Genomic DNA, 24,819 nt, shown 5'->3' on the forward strand with positions numbered 1-24,819 from the left:
GGAACTCTGATACACAGCGGCTTCCCACGGATACCGAAACCACCTTCAGTTTCAGGTGTTGCAACCCTTAAAACAAGGAATTCTGGGTAGTCGAGTCCGTATAGAAGTCAGAAATGGTTCTCTGACTGGTTTAAAAGAACTACAGAACCCAGAATGCATCTGTTTACCGGGCAGGACGGGTTTGGGACTCGAACGTGCAGGTGTGTCGGTGCTTGTTGACGCTTCTGTTGAGAGTTTCAAACTGAGCAGCGAACGTGGCAGCGGGAACGTAAAGGTTCCAGGTGAGTTCCTCTTCTTTATTCTTACAGTTTTATACTTTTAACTTCACAGTTTTACTTTGTTTACTTTGTCCAAACTTTCTGGAGTGAAACATCAGACTGAAGAACTTTTATTCACTTTATTCAGCTCATGTTTTCATTCTGTGGCTGAAATTCCGCCCATTTAGTTTCACCTTCTTGTTCTTGTTGTTATTTCAATGGAAACTGAACCAAACGTCATCTGGGGTGAGAAAACAAAGATCTAAAGTCACACCAGTGATTAGTTCTTAGTTTATTGACCTGAATAAATGGAATAAGAATATAAAACTTAATAAAAATCGGACTGTATGGAGCAGATAGACGCACAAAACTCGGTTAGTTAGTCTGGTTCAGAAGTTCTTCAATCTGGGAGTATTTTACATCAGTAATGAGAAGTAAACCTTTACTGAAATGCTAGTTTAGGTCACTGAAGCATGTTGGACATTGTTTTTTAGTTACTGAACTGTTTCCTCTTCTGTGTTTTGTGTTTTATGTGGTCTGAAACAAAGGCTGAGTGTTAGAAATGGTAGAAACACAAACAAGTGAAGAATGCTGGTCCAAGTTTTTTCTGCAACTGTTTTGGTGAATTAAAGACCAGAATGTGTTGGTGGTGAACAACCATAAAGCTGGATGATGACCCTGTTAAACCAGGGGTTTATAGTTGTTATTTTCCAGCAGTGTTGAAAAGAACACTGCACTTATATTTAACTTAAAAACTTGCATTAAATTGGTGCTGATTATTTATTTATTTATTTTATTAGGATTTTAACGTCATGTTTTACACTTTTGGTTCCATTCATGACAGGAACGGTAGTTACTCATCACACAAGGTTATATCAAACACAGTCATGGACAATTTAGTATCTCCAATTCACCTCACTTACACGTCTTTGGACTGTAGGAGGAAACCGGCGCACCCGGAGGAAACCCACGCGGACACTGGGAGAACATGCAAACTCCACACAGAAAGGACCCGGGACTTTCTTGCTGTGAGGCGACAGAGCTACCCACCGAGCCACCGTACCACCCTGTTGCTGATTAAGTTACATGAACATGTTTGCTGTAGTCTAGTGGTTAAGGTACTGGACTAGTAATCAAAAGCTCACTGGTTCAAGCCCCACCACTGCCAAGTTGTCACGGTTGGGCCCTTGAGCAAGGCTCTTAACCGTCAACTGCTTAGACTGTGTACTGTCACAGTACTGTAAGTCGCTCTGGATAGAAAAGCGTCCGCTAAATGTTGAAAATATCAGTGAACATATCAGTGATGTAAAACATTATTGTTAAAATGTTGAGTAGCTTTGATCCTGTGGATGTTTCTGGATGTATTTTTGCTAAAACATGTTTAGAGTTTTACAGTTTCTATTGTAATACAAGCTTCCTATCACTAAAGGGTCAGTTTATCAGAAATTGGCCTTTATTAATTAAAAAAACCTTGTTTTCATGTAGGTTTAATTATGTTTGGTTTATTTTATAGTATGAGCCTAAAATCTGCTGGCCCTAAAGATACGATCTAAAAATGCACATACTTCATCTAAAAAACTATTTTCTTACTCTAATAAACACTAATAATAAACAATCATTTATGTTTTGTGTGTAAAATTGCCTCTCAGCTACAGACAGAATGTAGTCCACTATATTTTGGAATAAAACTCTTGACATGGTACACGACTAAGGATGTAAAAGCTAACGTAGTTCCAAAAAGCATTGTTATAAGTTTTTATTTATAATTAATTTATACATCTGTGAATGATTCCAGTGCTGCTGTTAGACAGAACACATTAAAAATTTTAGATTTAACTACTTTAACTCTATTGAACGTGAGCTGTGAGCCAGATCCTGAATCAATGACTGAACGGGTACAAAGTCTCAGAGATGCTCCAAAATTCTATGGAAATCTTTCCAGGAAAGGGACTGTTATAGCTGCAGAGGGGGAGAGGGGGTCACGTCATACTGATACTGATAGTTTTGGAATCTCAAACAAGCTCATGGTCAGAATTGTATACATCGATCAGCCATAACATTAAAACCACCTTCTTGTTTCTACACTCACTGTCCATTTTATCAGCTCCACTTACCATATAGAAGCACTTGTAGTTCTACAATTACTGACTGTAGTCCATCTGTTTCTCTACATGCTTTGTTACCCCCTTTCATCCTGTTCTTCAATGGTCAGGACCCCCACAGGACCCCCACAAAGCAGGTATTATTTAGGTGGTGGATGATTCTCAGCACTGCAGTGACACTGACATGGTGGTGGTGTGTTAGTGTGTGTCGTGCTGGTATGAGTGGATCAGACACAGCAGCGCTGCTGGAGTTTTTAAATACCGTGTCCACTCACTGTCCACTCTATTAGACACTCCTACCTAGTCGGTCCACCTTGTAGATGTAAAGTCAGAGACCATCGCTCATCTATTGCTGCTGTTTGAGTCGCTCATCTTCTAGACCTTCATCAGTGGTCACAGGACGCTGCCCACGGGGCGCTGTTGGCTGGATATTTTTGGTTGGTGGACTATTCTCAGTCCAGCAGTGACAGTGAGGGGTTTAAAAACAGATGTTTAGCAAAACAGAGAGACATGAGTGTTGGAAATCTCTGGTACTTCAGGCTCTGACAGGCACAGCAGGTAGTGCTGTCACTTTACAGCAAGAAGGGTCTGGGTTCGATTCCCAGGTGGAGCGGTCCAGGTTTTTTCTGTGCGTAGTTTGCATGTTCTACCTGTATCTGTGTGGGTTTCTTCCAGGAGCTACTAGCAATGTGTCTGTGTGTGTGTGTCTGTGTGTGTGTGTGTGTCTGTGTGTGTGTGTCTGTGTGTGTGTGTCTGTGTGTGTGTGTCTGTGTGTGTGTCTGTGTGTGTGTGTCTGTGTGTGTGTGTCTGTGTGTGTGTCTGTGTGTGTGTCTGTGTGTGTGTCTGTGTGTGTGTCTGTGTGTGTGTGGCGACCTGTCCGAGGTGTTTCCTGCTTTTTACCCTATGAATCAGACCCACTGCAACCCTGACCAGGTTGAAGCGGCGGTAAATCAGACACTGAATGAATGTTTATTTCACGAGGGCGTGCACCAGTCATGTGACCCTGTATGCACGTATGTGCAGGAATCCCAGTCCTGGATAGAAAGGTGTTTAGTCATGTGTGAGTGTGTGAGTGTGTGTGAGTGTGAGTGTGTGTGTGTGAGTGAATAGAGGCTTTCTCCTGTAGACAGAAGCATGAGAGGAAGCTGTTGTGTTTGTGATTAGACAAGCATGACCTGTTTCTGTGCGCTGACACGGTATAGTAGGTAATTACAGAGCAGCTCACCGGGATGAACACGCACCACAGCGAGAGCTGCTTCTGAACTCACCCACGTCTCTTCCTACTAATAACTGGTTTCATGGCGGTTCTTTGCATGGCTTTAAATTAGGGCTGGGCGATATGGATCAAAAATTATATCTCGATATTTTTTAGCTGAATGGCGATATACGATATATATCTCGATATTTTTTCATCCCATAAGGTAATAACAACAAGACACTTCTGAGACAAAGCTACATGTTCCAAATTTTTTACAGGCACTTTTATTAATATTCATGCTGGGGAAGATTTACACAATAACTATTTTTCCTTAAGAAAAAAAATAACTATTGTAAGAAAAAGTTTGTTGTTGTCTAACGTCTCACCTGTCGTGTAATGTGCATTACAAATATATTGTCTGGCCCTGTTAAGTGTACTATATGGCGCAGGGAGCGAGTGTGTAGGGAACATATCAGAAATTGACCGTTTCCGGCTGTGCTTGTGTGAGCTTGCGTGTTTTGCACTGAGCTTGTATGACATTAAAAGTAGCGTTCTCGTTAAACCCCCCCTCACATGTTTGGACTTTATACATTGTTTTACATCAGTAGCCACAACATTAACATTTACATTAATATTTTCTTTTACTGTATAGAACTCAGTTCTGTAATCCAGGCAGAACTAATCGTTCATGTTAATGTGTAACTATTACAACATCTAATGCATTTTAATCAGCGTTCTGCTTCATGCACTTTATCATTATTTAACAGCTTTATTTGTTGTTTAATTGCTGTTTGCTCCTTGTTTACTGCAGAGTTAGTTCATGCAATTTTATAAATTTTTGGATGTTTATTGGCCGAGAACAAGAAATACTATAATAGAAGATAAATAAATAAATGAGTCTCGGACGTCGGGATATCATCCAGTATAAACTAACGTGCATGTCAGCTTGTGCATTTGGGATTTGAAGTGAAAAACGAAAGGTTTTGATGTCAGACAGGATGAACCTGAGATGTTTCATATTTTATCTGCTTAACTTCATTTCATTTATTAATAAACATCCATTCCTGCATTTCAGCCCTGCAACACATTCCAAAAAAAGTTGGGACAGTAAAGCATTTACCGCTTTGTAATGTTGCGGCACCGAGGACAGCGAGTGATTTAGTGTTTTAGCTTTTATTTTGTCTCGTTTTTCCTGCAAACACGTCTTAAGATGTGCAGCAGTACGGGGGGTCGTCGTCGTTTCAAAATCCTCCACACGTTCTCTATCGGGGACGGGTCAGGGCTGCAGGCAGGTCGGTCCAGTACCCGTACCGTCTTCTTCTGCAGCCACGCCTTTATAATGTGTGCAGCAGGTGGTTTTGTATCATCTTGTTGAAAATGCTGGACGTCCCTGGATAAGACGACGTGTTGAAGGCAGCACATGTTGCTCTAAGATCTCAACGTACTTTTCTGCATTAATGCTGCATCACAGAGTGTAAATGACCTTTATCAAGGGCACTGACACACCCCATACCATGATACACCCTGGTACTGACACACCCCCATACCATGACAGACCCTGGCTTTTAGACTGTTGGACTGTTGGGCCCTTGAGCAAGGCCCTTAACCCTCAGTTGCTTAGACTGTATACTGTCACAGTACTGTAACTCACTTTGGATAAAATCATCTGCTAAATGTAAATGTATTATTTATTATGTTTAATATATTTATGTATCATAAGTTTGTTTATACTTTATTGTTTTTTATCAGATATAATAAGAGATGGCAGCGGTCAGGACGAAGTCGATCCGGCACGCCGGGAATCTGCTGCGGAGTCGATCAGAAGGGACGCTGATAGATCTGGACGACGGCGTAACCATCAACAACAACAGCTTACACGGTAACTTGTAACTGGACGTCAGTCGGTTCTGGGAGTGGTGTTGAGTTTTAAAGACGTTGAGTTTTTAGGTATTTTTCCAATGAGGATGTTTGGGGAACCTGTTAATGCGTCCATGGTCCCGTGGAGCTGCAGATATTTTAGTCTCATGTAAAATAATGAGGTTGTTTTTGACACTTAAACACTGAAAATAACACAAATATAATATAAACACACTGAAATACAATTACTAACAGTTAAACATCAATAACAATACTGTACAATAAAAGCTGCACTTTAGTTTTACTTCTTTATTGTTTCCTGATGCTTCTTAATGCTGGAGATGCCTGATGTTGGAATACCGTATTCCCTTCAGCACTGGCGCATTCACACGAGAAGAGACAAAACTCACCGTGACTTATTGTAGTAAAACAGCGAGTGAGGAATGTGATTAGTGGAGGAACTTATGAGCAGTAATAATGAAGAGGAGTTTAGTGCTCCTGTCTCCTTCTTTTACTACATTAAACCACGTTAAGCTTTATTTTCAACCAGAAGCGTTTTAGACTCTGGGAGAAGCTGATTCTGATTCTCACCATTTCTCAGAAGCTGGAGCTGTAACACAAGTTTAAAAGGGAAACAGGGAGGAGAATCCAGATAAACACAGATACATGTGGAGCTGGAACCCTGGATCTGACGCTTATTCCACACTGATGCAGATTCAGATCAGATTCACACGCTGGTGAGGTTTTACCGCTCAAGCCGAGCGCTGAACAAAAGCGGTGGTGTCACAAATGTCGAGTTTAAGGTACAAATTTCTTAAAGATTTTGACTTAAGGTGATGTCGAGTTACAAGGTACCCCTACATTTCTGTTCTAAAAGAACCACGGCCCTGTCTTTTGTTCAGCAGGTACGACAGATACTCGACAGCTAAAGAATAAAACCTCAACAATGTCAAACATTTCTGTAGTGATTCCGGTCGTATTGTTCTGCTCCTCGGTTCATCGGCATCTGAGAAATGTGGAAACGTGGACGTCTGGTGAATCGGCAGAAATGTGTTCCTATATTAACATCATCAGCAGTCAGTGTTAGTATTTAAATGTAGATGAAGACTAGGCTTAAACTACGTCCGGGAGAGCGGCCCAGAATGTCATTGTGTCACAGCCCACGTGTTTTAGATCAGCGGCGGTATTAAGAAAACAATTCCTGTAGCCGGTGTGCATGCCTAAGCCCTGAGCGTACCTGTTCTGCAGGTGAGGCCGAATGACTCATGTTTTGTCCCTTTTTTATTTAGTTGAAGCTCAATGCCAGAGGTCTGAATGTCACTTCTGATTCAGCTCATGAGTTCATTTAGTCCTTTATCGGTATAATCCGGCGTGCTTGAAGTAGGGAAACCTCGAAACGTTGTGGGCCAGCGGTCCGGACTGAATTTGAGAAGTTCTGCCCCTAAACAAGTCACTCTCTAAGACACAACATCCTATTGAAAGCCTTTCCAGGGATGGGAAGCCTGTTATAGCTGCAAAAAATGCGCCCCCCCAGCAGGCCCAACTGACCACTAGTCTGCTGGGTGGGAAAAGACGGGACTAAAAAGTGGGCGGGGTCTTGGAGGCTGTGTAAGGACCCTGGTTAGTAGCCCAACATGCCTGTACAGGAGTGGAGGAACGTGGAGATCAGCGCGTGACTCTCTGTGCGCGAGACCGACCTCACACGTCAAATTAGAAGGGGTCGTATCGGAGGGAGGGCGTGTCAGGAGGATATACCCTCCTCGCACACCATCGGGGTCTCCAACAGAGGAAGAGGAACTGGCTATGACTAAATTAGGAGGGAAAAATGAACAATATTACCTGTCCTTCCATAAGTGACACAAATATGTGTTTAATATGGCATTAAATCCTAAATAAATAAATGATGCTGGTTGTCATGGTTACATGTAAACTAAGCGGTACTCTACATCAGGAGTTTTAACATGTGGGACGTACCTGTCCGGGAAGGGGGGGGGGGTCGAGCCCATGTCCAGGGGGCGTGGCATTATGATATTTTTTACTTCTTAAACTAAATCAATTCATTTTTCACCCACAGGAGACATGTTTGATTAGTCTTGCTGACCATGCCCACATGCACGTTAATGTTATCCAGTTCAGTCTGAAAAATCCTTAAAAACGGGACTAACAGTGAAGATAAACCGGTGACAAAAACAATGACTGTTGTTATAGGACGTGTGTGTGTCTTTAAGAGAGGTGTATAGTGGGAGATGCTCTGTTCACAGTGTCAGTATAAGTGAGTCAGGAGTCGATTCATATGAAGCGAAGCGTAAGTTTCTTTTCTCAGATATCTGAAAAGCAAGAGCCGCTCACAATTTATGGTAGTGAACCACGAGTTTATATAATGTGCTGATGGAATCGGCTCAGATGGGATCGGGATGTATTGATGATCGTATGTATGATGTGCACGACGTTACTGATGTTATTTTAGCTTGTCAAGAGCTTTCAGGATGGTTTCTGTGCGATGGTTGACGGGGTGGGGGGGTTGAGGCGCAAGTTCGAGTGGGGGCTGTAGGGAATGTAGGGTTGGGGGGGTTGAAAACCCCTGTTCTACATGTCTGTGTGGTTGTGGATGGGATTACTTGTGGTGTATGTCCCAATAATCCCAATTAATTTAATCGGCATTGGATTTGACCCGTGGCTTTAGCTCTTCATGCAGCGCTGGCTGGCTGTTTTAGGTCGTCCAGTTGTTGACTTTGTCACATCCGTATTCTGTAGTTTCGTGAGTATTGACTCAGTGATTGATAGCAAAGGAATGTTTTTGTTCGATGTATAGAGACTACAGCACAGTTAGTAATTGTTCACTCCAGGTTTTTTTTTTCTCTTCACCAGGAAGTTACATGTCTCAGCAGAGCGGCAAACACTCGGAGTGGCCCGGTTCACAGATGGAACTACAACCGGCCGGACAGATAACAAACCCCTTCTGGAACCAGCTCTCGAAGTCCAACCCTTTCTTAGACGACATCGTGTGCAGAGACGCCGTCGATTCGGGCGCGTCCGTCCTGAAGGAAGGTTCCGGGGGTCTGTTCGGGAGCAACATTGAAGACTGCGAGAGCACTTCGTCGGACGAGGCCAATTTCGGAAACCTTCTGGACAACAGGGGCAACAACCTGAACCGGTCCGGGCGCTGGAGGAGCGCCTCGGACATTCTCGACAGCCTCGCTAAAAAGGGACCCAAGCGAGACAAGGGTTTCAACTCTCAGGGGCCGTTCCTGAAGCCGGACTTCGAGTGGCTGAAGAACGACATGGAGGCGTATAAAATGGCCTGGCTCAGTCACAGACAGCTGACCAGATCCTGCCTGGACCTCAGTCTGATCCAACAGAGTCCCGGCTGGGCTCAGACTCAAGCCGCGGACACGCTAATCGTCCGCAAGATCGACCACAACGGCGGCTCGGTGCAGTTGCCCGACTCGGACATCAGCGCCCACGTTCCGCAAGGTCACGTCCCCGCCGGGGAGACGCAGGAAATCTCGCTCAAAGCTAGCCTGGATCCCCCGCGCGGGATCAACACCGACTACACGACGTCCGTCAGCCCTCTGTTGGAACTCTGCCTGACCAACCTCAACACCATGGACGGCATCTCGCTCGATATCAAGATGGCGGCTGAAGTTAAGAACGACCCCTTGAGTCAAGTTATGACGACCTTCATGGGATTGGTTTCCAGTAAGAAAGACGGACCTTATGAAAGGGTGAAGGACTGTTACGTCTATAGGGACTTGTTACAGATGAAGATTCAGGAGCTGAAGCCTCACATGTACATCACCGCGGTCGCAGAAGCGACGGTCCTCCAGCCGCCGGTGACCTCCGTGTGGGACTACCTGGAACGACAGATTACGGTCGCGGTGTACGGCCCCAAACACATCCACCCGTCTTTTAAAGTCGTCCAAGTCGTCTCCTGCCACAATAGCGTCCCACCCAGGCTCCCTTTCACTGATATCTCCAGAGGGAACAAGAACCTACCCCCGGTTGTGCTCCAGCTTTGGGGTAAACATCAGTTCAACCCACGTGGTCTGAAGGATTTGTACATCGAGACCGCTGTGGTCGACTCGAAGTTTGAAGTCAGCAGTGAGGACCAGAAGAAAGAAGTCAAACAAGAGGAACTCAGAACTGGGAAGGTAATCCGCCTGCCGCTGGAACTGTCCAAGACCGGCGGCGGAGAGATGGGTCCGTTTAAGATGGCCGTCCAGGTGATGGACTCCAGTTGTCTTCCTTTGGCTAACTTCCACATCGTCTCTCCTGAAGCTGCTCCGATCAGGACGGACAAACATGGACACAGACACCTAGACCGTCACCGAGAAGTACCTCGTACCATGTCCATCCCTGAGGAGTCAGTTCCAGAGGTACCCAAGTTTCAAGACCTGCTGGTGAATATCCAGTGGTACGGGGTGGCACTGAAGTCCCTTCTGAGACAGCCGAGGGTGGACTATCTTCTAGAGTACTTCAAAGGAGACACGATCGCTCTGCTTTCCAGAGAGACCGTCAGATCTGTGGGGCAGTCGAAAGTAAAGGAGTGGTACATCGGCTTCCTGAGGGGGGGCGTCGGCCTGGTGCACTGCAAAAACGTCAAGGTCATCTCAAGAGACCAGGTCATCGACTTCTCCGGGGTCAGAGTGACAACCCAGAGCCTCCTGGACAACATGACGCTGCCGTTCAAAAAGCTCACCTACATGTACTCGGCCATTCAGACCCTGGTCACCGAGCACATAACCAACTGGAGGACTTTCGCCGAGGCCCTGGGCTACCCCAACCTCCCGGTGGACACCTTCTCCCGGAGGCACGCCGAGACCGAGGCGGAGAAGGTGGCGTGCGTTCTGGAGAAGCTGAAGGAGGACTGCCACACCGAGAAAACCAAGAGGAAGTTTCAGCAGGAGCTCATTAACGTGAGTAACTAAACATCTTCTGAACCTAAAACGTCCACACGTCAGAATGAAGATGCTAAGATGATCCATAGGCTGCATCACATCGTCCTACAGACGTTCTGTGTGTTAGCAAAGCAAGCAAATGTGTTTCCTACATAAAATCTTGGTGTCTATGGTTGTTTTTGGTTGTTCTTTAATCCTAAAGATTCAAAAACGCATTACAGGCGCACATCATACGGCTAAAAGTTTCTGGACACCTCGTCTTACCAAACACTGACCATAAGAGTTAAAAGTTATGGCGTGACCTAGTTCAGAGATCCGTATCAAGTTCGTAGTCACGCACTGCTCTCCGTTATTCACAGTCTCTCTGTAGTGCCTTTATCAGCCAGCAGAGGTCGTCACTGCAGCAGTGATTAATATTTCTAACCCTCCTTTCCAAAAGTTAGACCATAACGTCCGGTCTAGTAGAGGAAGCTCGTCCAGTGAAGAAAAGGGAGGAACGTCCTTCTTAAAATTTCAGCACCAAGTGACGAGGATCCCTGTTGAGCCACCGCCCCTTCCCCTACAGACAAACAGCCAATCATGTCTTTGTAGGCGCCCGGCCAGCTGATAGCACAGCTAAGACTGGAACTCGAAAGCTCGAGACAGATTTAGGACGCCTCTTTTTAAACCATTGTAAATATATATTCCCTTTTCCTCCCAGTCTAGTCCTATCCAATTCCCCGGGTTATATATCTCCTCCACTGCTGCAGACTGGCCTTCCTGTTCAACCGCTTCTTTTCACCCGCACGAGGCTGATTAATGTGAAGATCCGTATCATGTACGCAGAGTCACGCACTGATCTCCGTTATTCACCGTCTATGTGTAGCGCCTCGATCAGCCAGCAGAGGTTGTAATTGCAGCAGTTATGAGCCCTCCCATCCAAAAGTTAGGCCATGAAGTCTGTGTGTAGCATTATTATAATTAAAAGCATAAATGTAGTAAAGTAATCTGTTAATCTAATAATAATATTAGGGCTGTCGAAGTTAACGCGATAATAACGCATTAACAATTTAACGCGATTAAAAAAAATAGTGCCGTTAACGCAGATTCTAGTTCATGTTGAGACTTGACTGGTAGAACAAACATTTTAATGTCGGACTTGCCACCGTTTTTCATTTGCGGTTTGTTAACATAATGTAACCGATCGTGGTAGTGATGCACTTGCTTAATAAAGAAATAAATACACGCTATATTCACAAGTTGTCGGGAGCAGAACACTTTATTACACTTAATTAACTTCTTCTTCTGTACCGAATACCGGAAAGCTGAGTCAAGCACGTTAGTTCATGAACTATGGAAGCCCCAAAGGGTCAAAACACACTCACTTCGTGTAGAAACGTCCATCAAACCATTGTCACGATACAACCACAGAAAAGTCTGTTACAATAACTACGCCTTATCCCACCTAAAGCACCGCTGATCTACAATGTTTGCTGATGGAGAAATTCTAACCTACAATCTGACATTTACTGCCTAGTATGTGAGTGAATAAAACTCCCTTACAGTTTTCTCTTGTCCCAGCAGTTTTTAACATCAGTACATTTAGCATAAAATGTGTTCACCATTTTAATTGTAACATTTCACTTAAAAATCCTTGTTTTCTATAACATTTACACAGATTTTTTTTAATGCGATTAATCGCGATTAACTATATGAAATTCTGAGATTAATCGCGATTAAAAATTTTAATCGTTTGACAGCCCTAAATAATATTATTATTTTATCTCTTTGAAGTAAAAAAAATTGGCTACCGGTGTCAAAATACCAACAGCACTCCCTACTGCAATCAAAAATAATTCGAGGGAGGTTCAACCCCCCCAGGCCTCCCATTAACTAAGAACATGAAGTATTTAGTACTGAATTATGACCTGAGTAATGATGATTAGTTTAAATTTGATTGTTTTTATTAACAGGGGCTTTTTAAGATGGACGCCCAAGGCCTCATCGCCCATTTGATCCAGAACACGGTGATTCTGTCCACGGCCGTGGAGCTGGGCGTGAGGTGGAGGGAACTGGCCGACAGGATCGGGAAACTCTCCGGCACTCAGATCGCCGGTTACGAGGCGCCACACCGAGGGAGGACCGGAGAGGTCAGCACCCAGGTGAGGAACCGTAAAGCTCGTTTAGTGTTTGTAATTTAAAGACGTTGAGTTTCGAGGTATTTTTCTCATAAGGATGTTTGAAGAACCTGTTAATGCGTCCATGGTCCCGTGGAGCTGCAGATATTTTAGTATCATGTAAAATAATGAGGTTGTTTTTGACACTTAAACACTGAAAATAACACAAATATAATATAAACACACTGAAATACAATTACTAACAGTTAAACATCAATAAAAGCTGCACTTTAGTTTTACTTCTTTATTGTTTCCTGACGCTTCTTAATGCTGAAGATGCTTGATGTTGGAATACCGTATTCCCTTCAGCACCGGCGCATTCACATGAGAACGAAACCTACCGTGACTTACTGTAGTAAAACAGCGAGTGAGGAATGTGATTAGTGGAGGAACTTATGAGCAGTAATAATGAAGAGAAGTTTAGTGCTCCTGTCTCCTTCTTTTACTACATTAAACCACGTTAAGCTTTATTCTGAACCAGAAGCGTTTTAGACTCTGGGAGAAGCTGATTCTGATTCTCACCATTTCTCAGAAGCTGGAGCTGTAACACAAGTTTAAAAGTGAAACAGGGAGGAGAATCCAGATAAACACAGATACATGTGGAGCTGTAACCCTGGATCTGACGCTTATTCCACACTGATGCAGATTCAGATCAGATTCACACACTGGTGAGGTTTTACCGCTCAAACCTGAACACATTGAGTTTAAGGTACAAATTTCTCCTTGAAGGGCGTCGAGTTTCAAAGATTTATAAAAACAATCACTTATCGAGCAAGTTTGGTTCCTACAACCAGGTTGTTAAGAGAATCGGTGGGTTAGCGAGGAGCTGCTGTTGTTTTTACTTTATAATGCTCACTCAGGTTTAACCTCCACGTTTATCGTTCTCTTCCAGTCCATGTGGAAGCCGGCGTACGACTTCCTCTACGCCTGGAGCGTGCAGTACGGCGACGGCTATCGGGACATGATCCAGGACCTTCACCTGGCTCTGGATAAGATGAAGAGTCCGGTGACCAGACATTGGAGACAGATCACCGGAGCGCTCATCACCGTCAACTGCATGGAGATCCTCAGGGCGTCGGCCTTCCACTCGACATGAGGAGCGTTACATACTGTACTGTACTGTACTGTACATCGGACGGACAAATGTATCGGGACGCCCACGTCTGATCACTGAATTCACGTGTAACAGTAAATCAATCCAAAGGCTTCTGTGCACAAAGGAAGCTCTGAACGGGCACAAATTCCCATACACAGACATTCTTCAGTACTACAGTCCTGTGAAAGGCTCACCTAGAGGGCGCTCTATGTTAATATCGTAACTATAAGCGTCTCTCAGACACGAGTGATTCCTCCTCCTCCACCCTCACCGCTTATAACCAACGTATACAAGCGAGGAACGTTTCTAAGATCCCTCATAAAACAAGGTGCACCCCAAGGCTGAACTAAATTGGATGGGGGGCATCTGAAAGGGAAGGGATAGGGGGTTCCTCGGTTCTTAAACGCTACTGCCATATAAACAACTGATGGAACACTGATGGATTATAGCAGTATGCAAAGCTACTGAGTGTAACATGTTTATTTATCATTGTTACATCAGTAGATTTGGGGGGGGGGGGGGGGGGCTGAGCGTACCTAAATATTGTCGAATATTATGGACATGCCCCCCAACCTCCCCACCCCAAAATATACAGTGTATTGTGGTTACGACCCCGGTGCGTCCCAGTGTTTGACTCCCTGTTTTATGTGCATTTCAATTTGTCGTCATGTTGAACTCGCAGTTTCTGAAGTCTGTTAGCTTTTATTTTTATTAAACATTCACACTACGAGTTAAAAAAGTGACACTTCTGTATTTTGTGCTCGTAAGTTTGCCGAATGTGGGTCAATTTTACGAAATTATTTCACCGTTTCGGCTCCAGATCACAATGAACAATCAGTTCAAACCGACGAGGTGTTCTAGGACTTTGACTGCTCGACTGGTGGGTCTGAGGTTCCTCTTGGCTGAACACAAGTTCTGGAACCGGTTCTCGGTTTGGCCACTTTGGTTTTGTCTTTCATAGCTTAGATTTTTATGGATCTCACACAGCAACAAATTTCCATTTACGTTTTTCATTTATCCGTTCATTCTCACTTTAGTGTTTCCAATTAGTCTTCCACTGTTGGGGATCCCAGTTGCGTTCGAGGAGGGTATATTCACCTGCACCTTGCCTCCTCGGACATGTGTGCAGTCCCTCAACCCCTTCTTGGATTTCTCCTCCACTTCTGCTCAGGCGCATCGGTCCGCTAATCAGGGTCCTTGCACAGTGTTCGAAGACCCCGCCCACTTAGCCCGGTCTTTTTCTCACCCGGCAGACTCGGTGGCCAATTTCTCAGAATCTTAGCGCTGGTGTGTTAGGGGAATTTCCCTCAATGTCCTCGGTTCTAATACCCAGTTTATCTCGTGGTACGATACTGTCATCTGCTGCTGATAAGCGGAAAAACATGTGGTTGTCATGGTGACCAATATTTTAATTTAGTAAAACGATCTCGTCGTGTCCAACGGTGAAGGAATTGGGAAAATTTATCAACATTTGCCAAAGTTACGGGCAGCAGTACAGTTCTAGTCCTATCACTTGGTACGTTAGTGCACTACTGCTGAGATCTGGGGTTCGAATCTCAGCAGTGCTGTCGACCGGTCGGGCGTCTGCATGGAAACAGACCAGTCATTGGGAGGTGCGCTTGTCAGTGCGCCTTTCAGTGCAGGTCCCAAGCCGGGATAGAAATAGGAGGGTTGTGTCAGGAAGGGCATAAACTGTGCCAAGGTTTAGAAGGATCTGCAGTGGCGCCCCCTACATACCGGAGTCTTAAGTCTGAAATCCGTCTTCTGATGATCTGTGAAGTTTTATTTATATGGTGTGAGGAAGACGTCGTCAGGTTTGGATTTGGAGCTTCAGAAGCTGAGCTCCTGGACGTTTATCAGAGTCGTCTGTGTATTATAAAGCTTTGTGTTGTGTTATATATAAATAAATATACATATAAATGTATATGAATGATTTTATTGGTGCACTTAGGATGATTTGTTACTGCAGCAGAGGTTCAGAAGAGCAGAATTAAACTTGTATGAACTGTTTGAAGAATAAATGTTTCATAACTTTATGTTTTTATCTTCATTGTGTTCGTATCTACACTGAGAATATGCAGCCCGGCATGGATTTGTTTCTGGGTAATGTTAACCCTTTCCGGTCCATGACCTTTTTACCCAGTTCTTGTAGTCTGAACCAAGCTAATTTTGATGGTTTACGTGAGGAGTTGTTTGGTCTTATATTTTGATAAATGAATGCCGTCAGTATGGTGATTGAGGCTGATAACATTTTTTATTGTATCCGAATAAGCTAAAGACGATTTAACAGTTTATCATTTTTCATTGTGTGGTACCTTTTGAAACAATTACTAATATGTAATCCAGGTTTTCTTTCGCAAGTTTCGCATATATACAGTATACGCCGTCAGCTTCATCATCGACAACAGTATCACCACACCTCCATTTCCAACACCGGACTCGGTTTCACTGTCACTCTCAACTGCTCTTCTATTTTGTTTTATACGTACAAAGCGAATATCCTTTTCAGAATCGTCTGAAATCACAACGGCATCTAAAAACTTAGTTTTTTCTTTATTACTAGCAACATTCCTCAGATAAATATTCTTATTTGCACACTCACCTTCATTTTCACTCGATAAATCATGAAACTCGTCGTCTAAATCAGATAAATAGCTTTCTTCGTCACTACTTTTCTCAACCGCTTCTCTTATTTCATCTGGATCCATCGCAATGAATATAGTAAATAATATAGAATTAAGTATAATAAAAAAAATCGCAAAAAATACCTCCTGCAGAACACAGTGTGTACAAACACTCACATGTCTCAGTTACGCTCAGGTTATTCACTTGAAAAAAGGAATAAGAAAACACGACAAAATGATGCAGTACTGGTGAAAGACTAAGGACTTCGGAAACATGGCAGTAGATGGCACACAAGCCACGTAAATGACATGAATAAAACCTGTCGAGTGACACTCGCCGTTGGACCTGCTACAACCAAATGCGATGTCGAGGGGGCTCGACGTTGGACCTGAAACTTTGTCACTTTTTCTCCAAGTTTAGTCGTAGCCAGTTCCTCTTTCTCTGCTGGAGACCCTGACTGTACGAGAAGGGTTTATTCCCCTGACACGCCCTCCCTCCGACACGTGTGCGCTCCACCGACCCCTTCTTATCCCTCCGTACTTCGGTGGATCGGTGCGTGAGGTCGGTCTCACACACGGAGAGTCACACACTGATCTTCACTTCTGTACAGGCGCCTTGGCCTACTAACCAGGGTCCTTACACAGCGTCCAAGACCCCGCCCACTTTTATTTTTTTAGTCCCGTCTTGTCCCACCCAGCAGACTAGCGGACGGTTCTGTGCTGCACTGTCTGCACTGCAGATCGTGCCCACAAGGGGGCGCCCAGCTGACCGGTGCCAGAGCAAGGTGCTTTACTGAACCTGAAAGCGTGTGTGTGTGTGTGTGTGTGTGTGTGTGTGTGTGTGTGTGTGTGTGTGTGTGTGTGTGTAGGTGTGTGTGTGTGTAGGTGTGTGTGTGTGTAGTGTGTGTAGTGTGTGTAGGTGTGTGTGTGTGTAGTGTGTGTAGTGTGTGTGTGTGTGTGTGTGTGTGTGTGTGTGTGTGTGTGTGTGTGTGTGTGTGTGAGAGAGAGAGAGAGAGAGAGAGAGACAGAGAGAGAGAGAATAAGAATAAAAGGAATTCTTGGTGCTTTGTATTGCTCTGCTCTTCCAGGAGGAAGAGGGCATGTATTTATAGAAAACCTTTCTCACAAGTCACTGTCATAAAGAGCTGTGGGCTACCAACAAGAAGGTTGTGGGTTTGAATCCCGACTCTGCCATGAAGCCACTGTGTGGAGTGACCCTTAACCTTCTCGGGTCCAAGGACACTGTACAATGCCCGACCCTGCACAGGTGTATATATGATAAATAAAGGTTGTTCCATCCACCCGGGATCATCCTCATTATTAATAGAATGGCTGCTCACGCTGGGACTCCGAATATTAACTATTAACCCACAACGTTACATAAAACTCATGAAGAGCAAAATCTTCTATAAAACTTTGTTCACCTCCTCTCACCACACCCTCTTTTTTCCTGTTAATACTGATAATTACTACTTTTACACGAACAATTTAAACAAATGATAATATTATTATTAATAATACTAATTATCATCATCGTTATAATAACACTAATTATAATATTATCATCATTAAAATAATAATAACAAATATTATTATCACTATTATTATTGTTATTATTAATATTATTATCACGATTATTATTAATATTATTATCACTATTATTATCACTATTATTATTATTATTATCACTATTATTATTATTGTGAATGGTGTTTTCCCATAACAACTTTTCGTCGGTTTAGGTTATCAGTGTTTCATATTTTAATAATTCCATTATTTGTTTTTGTGTTTCGCTTATTTATTTATTCATTTATTCAAATACAAAATCTTTTATATTTATATTACTCTCAGTAATGAATCTTAATCACTGACGTTTATATAAATAAAATAATTCATTATCACACTTGGGTGTCTCAACTAAGCAGTAATCATATAAATCAGTTTTTCAGTAGTTAAACATCGTTTGCCTGCACAGTTGTTCTTTATAATGTTTATACCTGACTCTGTTCTGCAGCACAAACTACCAAAATAAACAGTGATGGAACAACAACCACCAACATGATCAGGGTCTGATTCTTCCTGAGCACTGAGGCAGAGAACACCGGGAAGAAAACCGGAGCATCCAGAGGAAACCCATATAGACACGGGAAGAACTCCACACTGAAAGTATCCAGACCACCCAGCTGGGGAATCGATCCCAGGTCCTTCTTGATGTGAGGTGACAGCACTACTCAGTGCTGCCCCCTGCTGTACAGTATTGGTTTACATTTGATACCAAGTTTTCTCCATCACTGTTATTTAGTCTTTTTCCTTCTGGTCAGGGTTGCAGTGGTTCTGCTACCAACCAAAACACCTTGGGCAGGGCTTCCAATTCATCACAGGGCAAAACACTTGCACTTGGGGCAATTTAGAAAAGCTAATTGACATTCTGCATATTTTGGGAAGGGAAGAATACCAACAGAAACGTACTTGGAAAGCTCGCATTGGTGACATGTGTAAATAAATGCTATTATTATTTTTTTGAACTATTATTTGATAAATATTCATAATATATGGACACACTGGTTTGAAAATGGTTTGGTATTGAAATATTCATAATATATGGACATGCTGCACTGGTCTGGAGCATCACTGAGTGGAATTTTAATATGATTCTAGATTTACACAATAATATAATATATTTTTATTAAGTAAAGCTGGCACTGATTTTTTTGTTGTTGTTAATTTGCCCAAACAAGATTAATTCACTATAAAATGCTTAATAAAGCTGAAACTCAGCAGATAAACAATTACCTCACAAGCTCAGGAGAAGAAAGTGTCACAAAACCACCACATGATGGCGCTGCAGGGCTTAAATGAGAAAATCACCGAACCCAGATCCGTAAAGTCGCGTAAATTTGATTCTTCACTCAAATCTTTGACTTTTTCTACACGATTAACATCAGAGTGATCCAGTAATAATATTTATCACGATATTATTGTACTGATTTACTTTTATGCAGCAGAAATATTGATGTTAAGAGTCCTGAGCAGACGGGGGTCAAACAGCTTCCCTAAAAACGCATACAATTTTACCTGAACTGAACCTGAACATTTTACTTCTCTACAGTTAATTAAAGATCCTCATGTTCACTCTATTTACAGATGACATCCTGCAACAGTTTAGGGAAGGTCCTTTCCTGTTCCAGCATGAGCAAGCTCTATAGAGACATGAAGAAAAGCTCCAGTGTCCTGCACAGAGACCCTGACCTCAGCCCCACTCAACAGCTCTGGGATGAAACGGAACACCGACTGATCAGTCAGCGCCCAGCCGTACAAATGCTGTCACAAATTCCCATACACAGACACACTTCAAGGTCTTGTGAGAGGTTTCTCATAAAAGAAGAGTGGCTGCTGTTCCAGCTGAAAAGATCACACTTGAAAAAGAACGTCCAACAAGCTCATGGTCAGGTGTCCAAATACTTTTGACCATATAGTGTAAAGCCACATACAAGCAAATTCCTCCTAAAGTTTAATTTTAGTTTAAATATTTCTGTTTATTTTTATTTCTTCATTTCCAAGCCAAGAACGTCTACCCTTGGTGCAGATCCCTCGATCAGCCAGCAGAGGCCACTTTACACCAGCGACACACAATCTTGTGTCTGTGTAGGCGCCCAGTCGGCCGTTAGCAGGGCTGGGATTGGAACTCATTAGCTTGAGATGTCAGCACTGGTGGACAAGCATAATTAACCACACCGAGCGCAGTATCACCTGTGAAGAGCCATGCACTGCTATCCATGATCATCCATTCCTGGTGCAGGTGCCTCGATCGGCCAGCAGAGGTCGCGTTACACCAGCGACAAGAAACCCTGTTTCAGCTAATGTCTCTTCTACTGCAAACACACACCTAATAGTGTGTCTGTGTGGGCGCCCGACCGGCAGATAGCAGAGCTGGGATTGGAACTCATTAGCTTGAGATGCCAGCACTGGTGGACAAGCATAATTAACCACACAGAGTGCAGTATCACGTGTTGAGAGCCACGCACTGCCTCGAACGGCCAGCAGAGGTCGCTTTACACCAGCATCGAAGAAAGCTTTTTCCTATCTCTTCTCCTACAAACACACAGCCAACCGTGTGTCTGTGTGGGCGCCCGACCGGCTGATAGCAGAGCTGAGACTGGAACTTGAGTCCTTTTTTTCCACAGGTGGAAAGGTTGCGCTCTGCATGCGTCTCCTGCAGATCTTCAGTCGTCGGCGGTGGATTTCTGCTTGTGTCCAACGTTAGCATATGCCGCCGCTGCTTCTTCTGCTCCCGCTTGACTCCGAGCGCCGCGGCCGACGGCCTGCTAGCCATCCACAAATCACTGTCATGAACAAAAGCATTCCTCCGTCCTCCGGGGTACGGGGGCCTTCCTCAAGCTCGCGTGATCCGTATTAGGGGCAAGAAGTCATTAAGTCTGCAGATTTATGAGCTGTGTGATTGAAATGATCTGTAAAGGTTTTTCCTCGTCCGTCTCTCTGTCTCGTTTCAAACGCGCCGTAATCACTCCGCCACCGATGACGCGACCAGGGACGAAGAACGAAAACAAAGTGCGTTTTTCGTCTGTCCTGTGGTCGAGCCTCTCCTGGTGTAATCAGTGTGTTTCACCCTCGACCGCATATCGTTTCCTACTATCTAATCTTTTTTTGTTGTTTTTTTTAGCTTCATTTCATTTTGGTTTAGCTAATGAGGTGCGGCTCTGAGAACTTTGCTCCCACCAGAAAGAAAGTGAATTATAAAGTGTCTCTGATATAAAACAGTTCAGCACTGATTAAAAAATTCTGTTTATGCATTTCTCCTTTTTCTCCCAATCTAGTCGTGTCCAGTGTGAACCCGACTCGTACAGGTGAAAAGAAGTGACGCATGTGCAGTACTGACCGCTTTTCAGACAGGGATCAGTATCATGTACGGAGAGTCATGCACTGCTCTCCGTTATTCAGCGTCTCTGTGCAGCGCCTCGAGCGGCCAGCAGAGGTCGTGATTGCAGCCCTCCTTCCCTCAGATGTTAGCCAATCATGCCTTGCTCAAGATCTAAGCACTGATAGGAAAGGTTCTTCACTGGCAGAAAGCTTCTCCACCAACAGACAGAAAGGTTCTCCATCGCAGAGATGCACGTGAGTCGCACACACAGCGACTTCAGACTCGACTCGGACTTGTTTCAAATGACTTTGACTCGACTCGTGACTCGCAAAAAAATGACTCGTGGACAACAAAAGTCAGCAACATTAGTTACTTGTGACAATTATATATATATATATCTGATCCAACATCATTCTGATCGTGTCATTTTCTCCTCTCTAATAATAATAATAATAATAATAATAATAATAACGCTCCGGCCGTCTTAACCCACAACACACACAATGTGTAAATTATCCAGCAGCTTCCGGTGTAGTGATGAAGCATCGCTCCCTACACAGTTTGAAGTTCACTTCATTTGAAAGTTTTCGTTACCTTTGAATTGGAATCTCACTTAAAATGGTGGAATACCCTACATAGTGCACTTCACAGGAACGACCGGGGTGAATGGAACGCTCCTACAGAATCGGTGCTGATGGTTGAAAGACGCTTTCTAAACCAATCAGAGCTTCTGATTGTAATTGTTAGTAAGAAATGCTGTTATTTGCATTTATTCAGTTTGCGTCACACAGATGACGCGGTAATGAAACGCTCGATCGGCTTTCTAACCACTTCCTGTTTTACTTCACCACCGGGAAAAGTTTGGAGGTTTTTAATTATAAGCACATTTACAAAATAACGGATTCTATTCCTAATGGGACGCACGCTTATAAATGTAATAGCATCTGGAAGAACAGAAGCTCAGGTAAGCAGTATCATGGATTTTTTTTTGCTGTGTTTTGGATTTTTTTAAGCTTTTAACTGGTACCTAGTAAAGTAAAGGCACGAAGTAAAGCAGCTAAATACACTCGCTAATCTGTTGTTGTTTTTTATCTTAACTTACAGATTATTTCTTTATTTGTACGCTACATTTACAATATATGTTTTGTGTAGATTATATTGACTCGGACTCGTATTTTGTGACTTGTGAACATCTTTGACCAAACACCAATAAAACATCCGTCCTCTTCAGGTGGACTAGAACTGCTTTTTGTTTTAAGATTATGCAACCAAGAAATGAAACAACAGAGTAAAAATGGCAAGGGGTGCATTTCAAAATCCAGAATGTGATGTAGTACCTGACGTGTTTTCATGACTGTGGACGGTATAAAGCTTGACACATGAAGACTACCGAGCTGTTCGCTCATTCATTACAGAATCCTCACCGCGGCTTTTCTGCTAACCATAAATGATTCATCGTGTATTTCTCACCGTAGCGGCCATGTGTTTTCATCATTATAGCCGTGGCTGGCAGGCCGGGGGACGGGTTGGGTCGGGGTGTGTGTGTGTGTGTGTTGCAGTGTTAGCAGGGACCGTGTGTAAAAACCTCGTCCAGCCAGTTTCCATCAGAAGCTTTCCAGACTGATCAGTGTCACTGTGAACTCGGAGCTGAAGTGACGTCCTGCAGCGACTCGATGAGGCGACTTCTCGCACTCTTTAAATCTGGAAATTCCCCTCTATGTCTTTTCCTGGGTATGTAAATAATCGTGGGACAGTTAAAGTCGTGTCATGGATACAGCACAGATTTTTCCATCAACACTTATCATGTAGTGGTGTGATCTACAGAATCCCTTAAAATGCTCCTACTGAGGCGCCTTGATTCTGAGTGATGATCTGACTGAATAACGAGGGAGCGTCCGACGCCTCCTCAGCGCTGAAGATCAATCCCAGCATTCAGTGCGGCACGACTTTTCTCACACAGAACTACAAACATGACGGACGAATATAATGCGGAGCAACCAACAGAGTTCCTTTCACATGTACATAAATTCTCACTCACTCACTTTTCTAACCGCTTATCCAATCAGGGTCGCGGGGGGTGCTGGAGTCTATCCCAGCTTTCAATGGGCGCAAGGCACACAGTAACACCCTGGACGGGGCACCAGTCCATCGCAGGACACACACACACACACACGTTCACCTATAGGGCAATACAGTGTCTCTGCATGTTTTTGTACTGTGAGAGGAAACCGGAGCTCCCGGAGGAAACCCACACAGACACGGGGAGAACATGCAAACTCCACACAGAAAGGACCCGGACCGCCCCGTCTGGGGATCGAACCCAGGACCTTCTTGCTGTGAGGCGACTGTGCTACCCACCGTGCCGCCCACATAAATTCTGGTTGATGTGTAATCTGTATGAAGGTGTAATTATACCAGTGTGGTTTATTTGTATATTGGGGCGTCAGGGAGAGTTTAAGCGTTACGGTACACGGAGGGAGACGTTAGCCGGCGTCCTGATGCTAACTGTGTTAGCTTAGTAAGCTAAAACTGCGGTGATGTAAAGTAGAGCGTCTAAATAATCTGATTATGAGCTCCAGGTCTGATTAGAATCCTCTCTACTAAGGAGCTGATCAGGTAGGTAGGAGGGGAGCAGGGCGGGTCCAAATATATTAAATTTGACTTTTTATTTGTTTGTATGTTTTCAGCTCAGCACCTTTCAAATGTTTCATTGAGCCGAGGGTCCGAGAGATAAGAAATCTTGTGGCTACAGACTGTGTATAAATGGAGATTGTCTGTCCATAAAGAACTGTTTTGTTTAACGGCTGCCTGAAGTTCAGTCTAAATTTACACAAACCATGATAAAGATCTTGATTTTTCTCTGGCCGTGAGTCAGTTGGAGTCGGTTGGAGTCGGTTGGAGTTTTGGGCAGTGTCGCTGTGCACCCCGAGGAGCCAGCAGGAGCATCTGTACCGCTTCTTTGTTGTTTTTGGCGGGGGCCAGCAAGTCCCTCCCGTGCTTACTGTGCTCCCTCTGCTCCCCCCTTTACACCTCCGCCTGTCACGCTGTCTTTTTCGGTCCAGCGTTCGTCTACAAGCACAGCTGCAGCACTTTCAGTGACCCCGACTGACAGCGTGCTAACACACAAAGAGACGTACAGGAAATCTAGTGCAGTTAGGAGCCCCCCAACCCCAAAAATGAACATGGCAATGCCTGTTTGGGAACGGTTGACCAGCAGGACCAAGCGACTGGGTTGAAGTATCTCTGAAACAGTAGGATGTGCTCACAGGCGCTTATGATGAGTACCCACAAGCTACCAACAGGTTGTTGTCTCTGGATATAAGAGAGTCCCTGGATCTAATAGTACCTGGATATTATAGACCATGGATCTAAGGGTTCATGAATCTAAAAGTTCCTGGATCTAAGAGTTCTTGGATCTAATAGTCCCTCAATCTAAGAAAGTCCCTGGATCTCAGAGTCCCTGAAATTAAGAATGTTTATGGATCTAATAGTCCATGAAATAAGAAAGTCTCTGGATCTAATACTTCCTGGACCTTATAGACCCTAGATCTAAGAACCTTTACTGGATCTAAGAGAGACCTGCATATAAAAGTCCCTCAATCTAATAGTCCATGGATTTAATAGTCTATGGATCTATTAGTCCATGTATCTGGATCTGATAGTTCCTGAATCTATGAGTCCCTGGATCTAATAGTTCATGGATCAAATACTTTTTGGATCTGTAAGTCCCTGGATCTAATAGTTTCTGGTTC

At 43.8% G+C, this 24,819-nt stretch overlaps 1 protein-coding gene across 1 annotated transcript; it reads left to right on the forward strand.

Annotated features, from left to right (window-relative positions):
- Positions 1–247: 247 nt before the first annotated feature.
- On the forward strand, positions 248–15,600 carry macc1 (MET transcriptional regulator MACC1). The gene is made up of 5 exons (XM_062991653.1): positions 248–281; positions 5,307–5,436; positions 8,283–10,330; positions 12,265–12,453; positions 13,361–15,600. Exons 2-5 carry the CDS (start codon positions 5,319–5,321, stop codon positions 13,562–13,564), a joined length of 2,559 nt encoding a protein of 852 aa, XP_062847723.1. The 5' UTR covers positions 248–281; positions 5,307–5,318; the 3' UTR covers positions 13,565–15,600.
- The last annotated feature ends 9,219 nt before the right edge of the window (positions 15,601–24,819 follow it).

This window comes from Trichomycterus rosablanca, chromosome 3 (assembly GCF_030014385.1).
Source record: "Trichomycterus rosablanca isolate fTriRos1 chromosome 3, fTriRos1.hap1, whole genome shotgun sequence".
In the NCBI taxonomy this organism is placed as follows: Eukaryota; Metazoa; Chordata; class Actinopteri; order Siluriformes; family Trichomycteridae; genus Trichomycterus; species Trichomycterus rosablanca.

Coding starts and splice junctions, on each gene's coding strand:
- macc1 (XM_062991653.1), top strand. CDS start 5,319: ATGGCAGCGGTCAGGACGAAGTCGATCCGGCACGCCGGGAATCTGCTG. Junction 10,331..12,264: donor TTCAGCAGGAGCTCATTAAC/GTGAGTAACTAA, acceptor TTTTATTAACAG/GGGCTTTTTAAGATGGACGC. Junction 12,454..13,360: donor CCGGAGAGGTCAGCACCCAG/GTGAGGAACCGT, acceptor GTTCTCTTCCAG/TCCATGTGGAAGCCGGCGTA.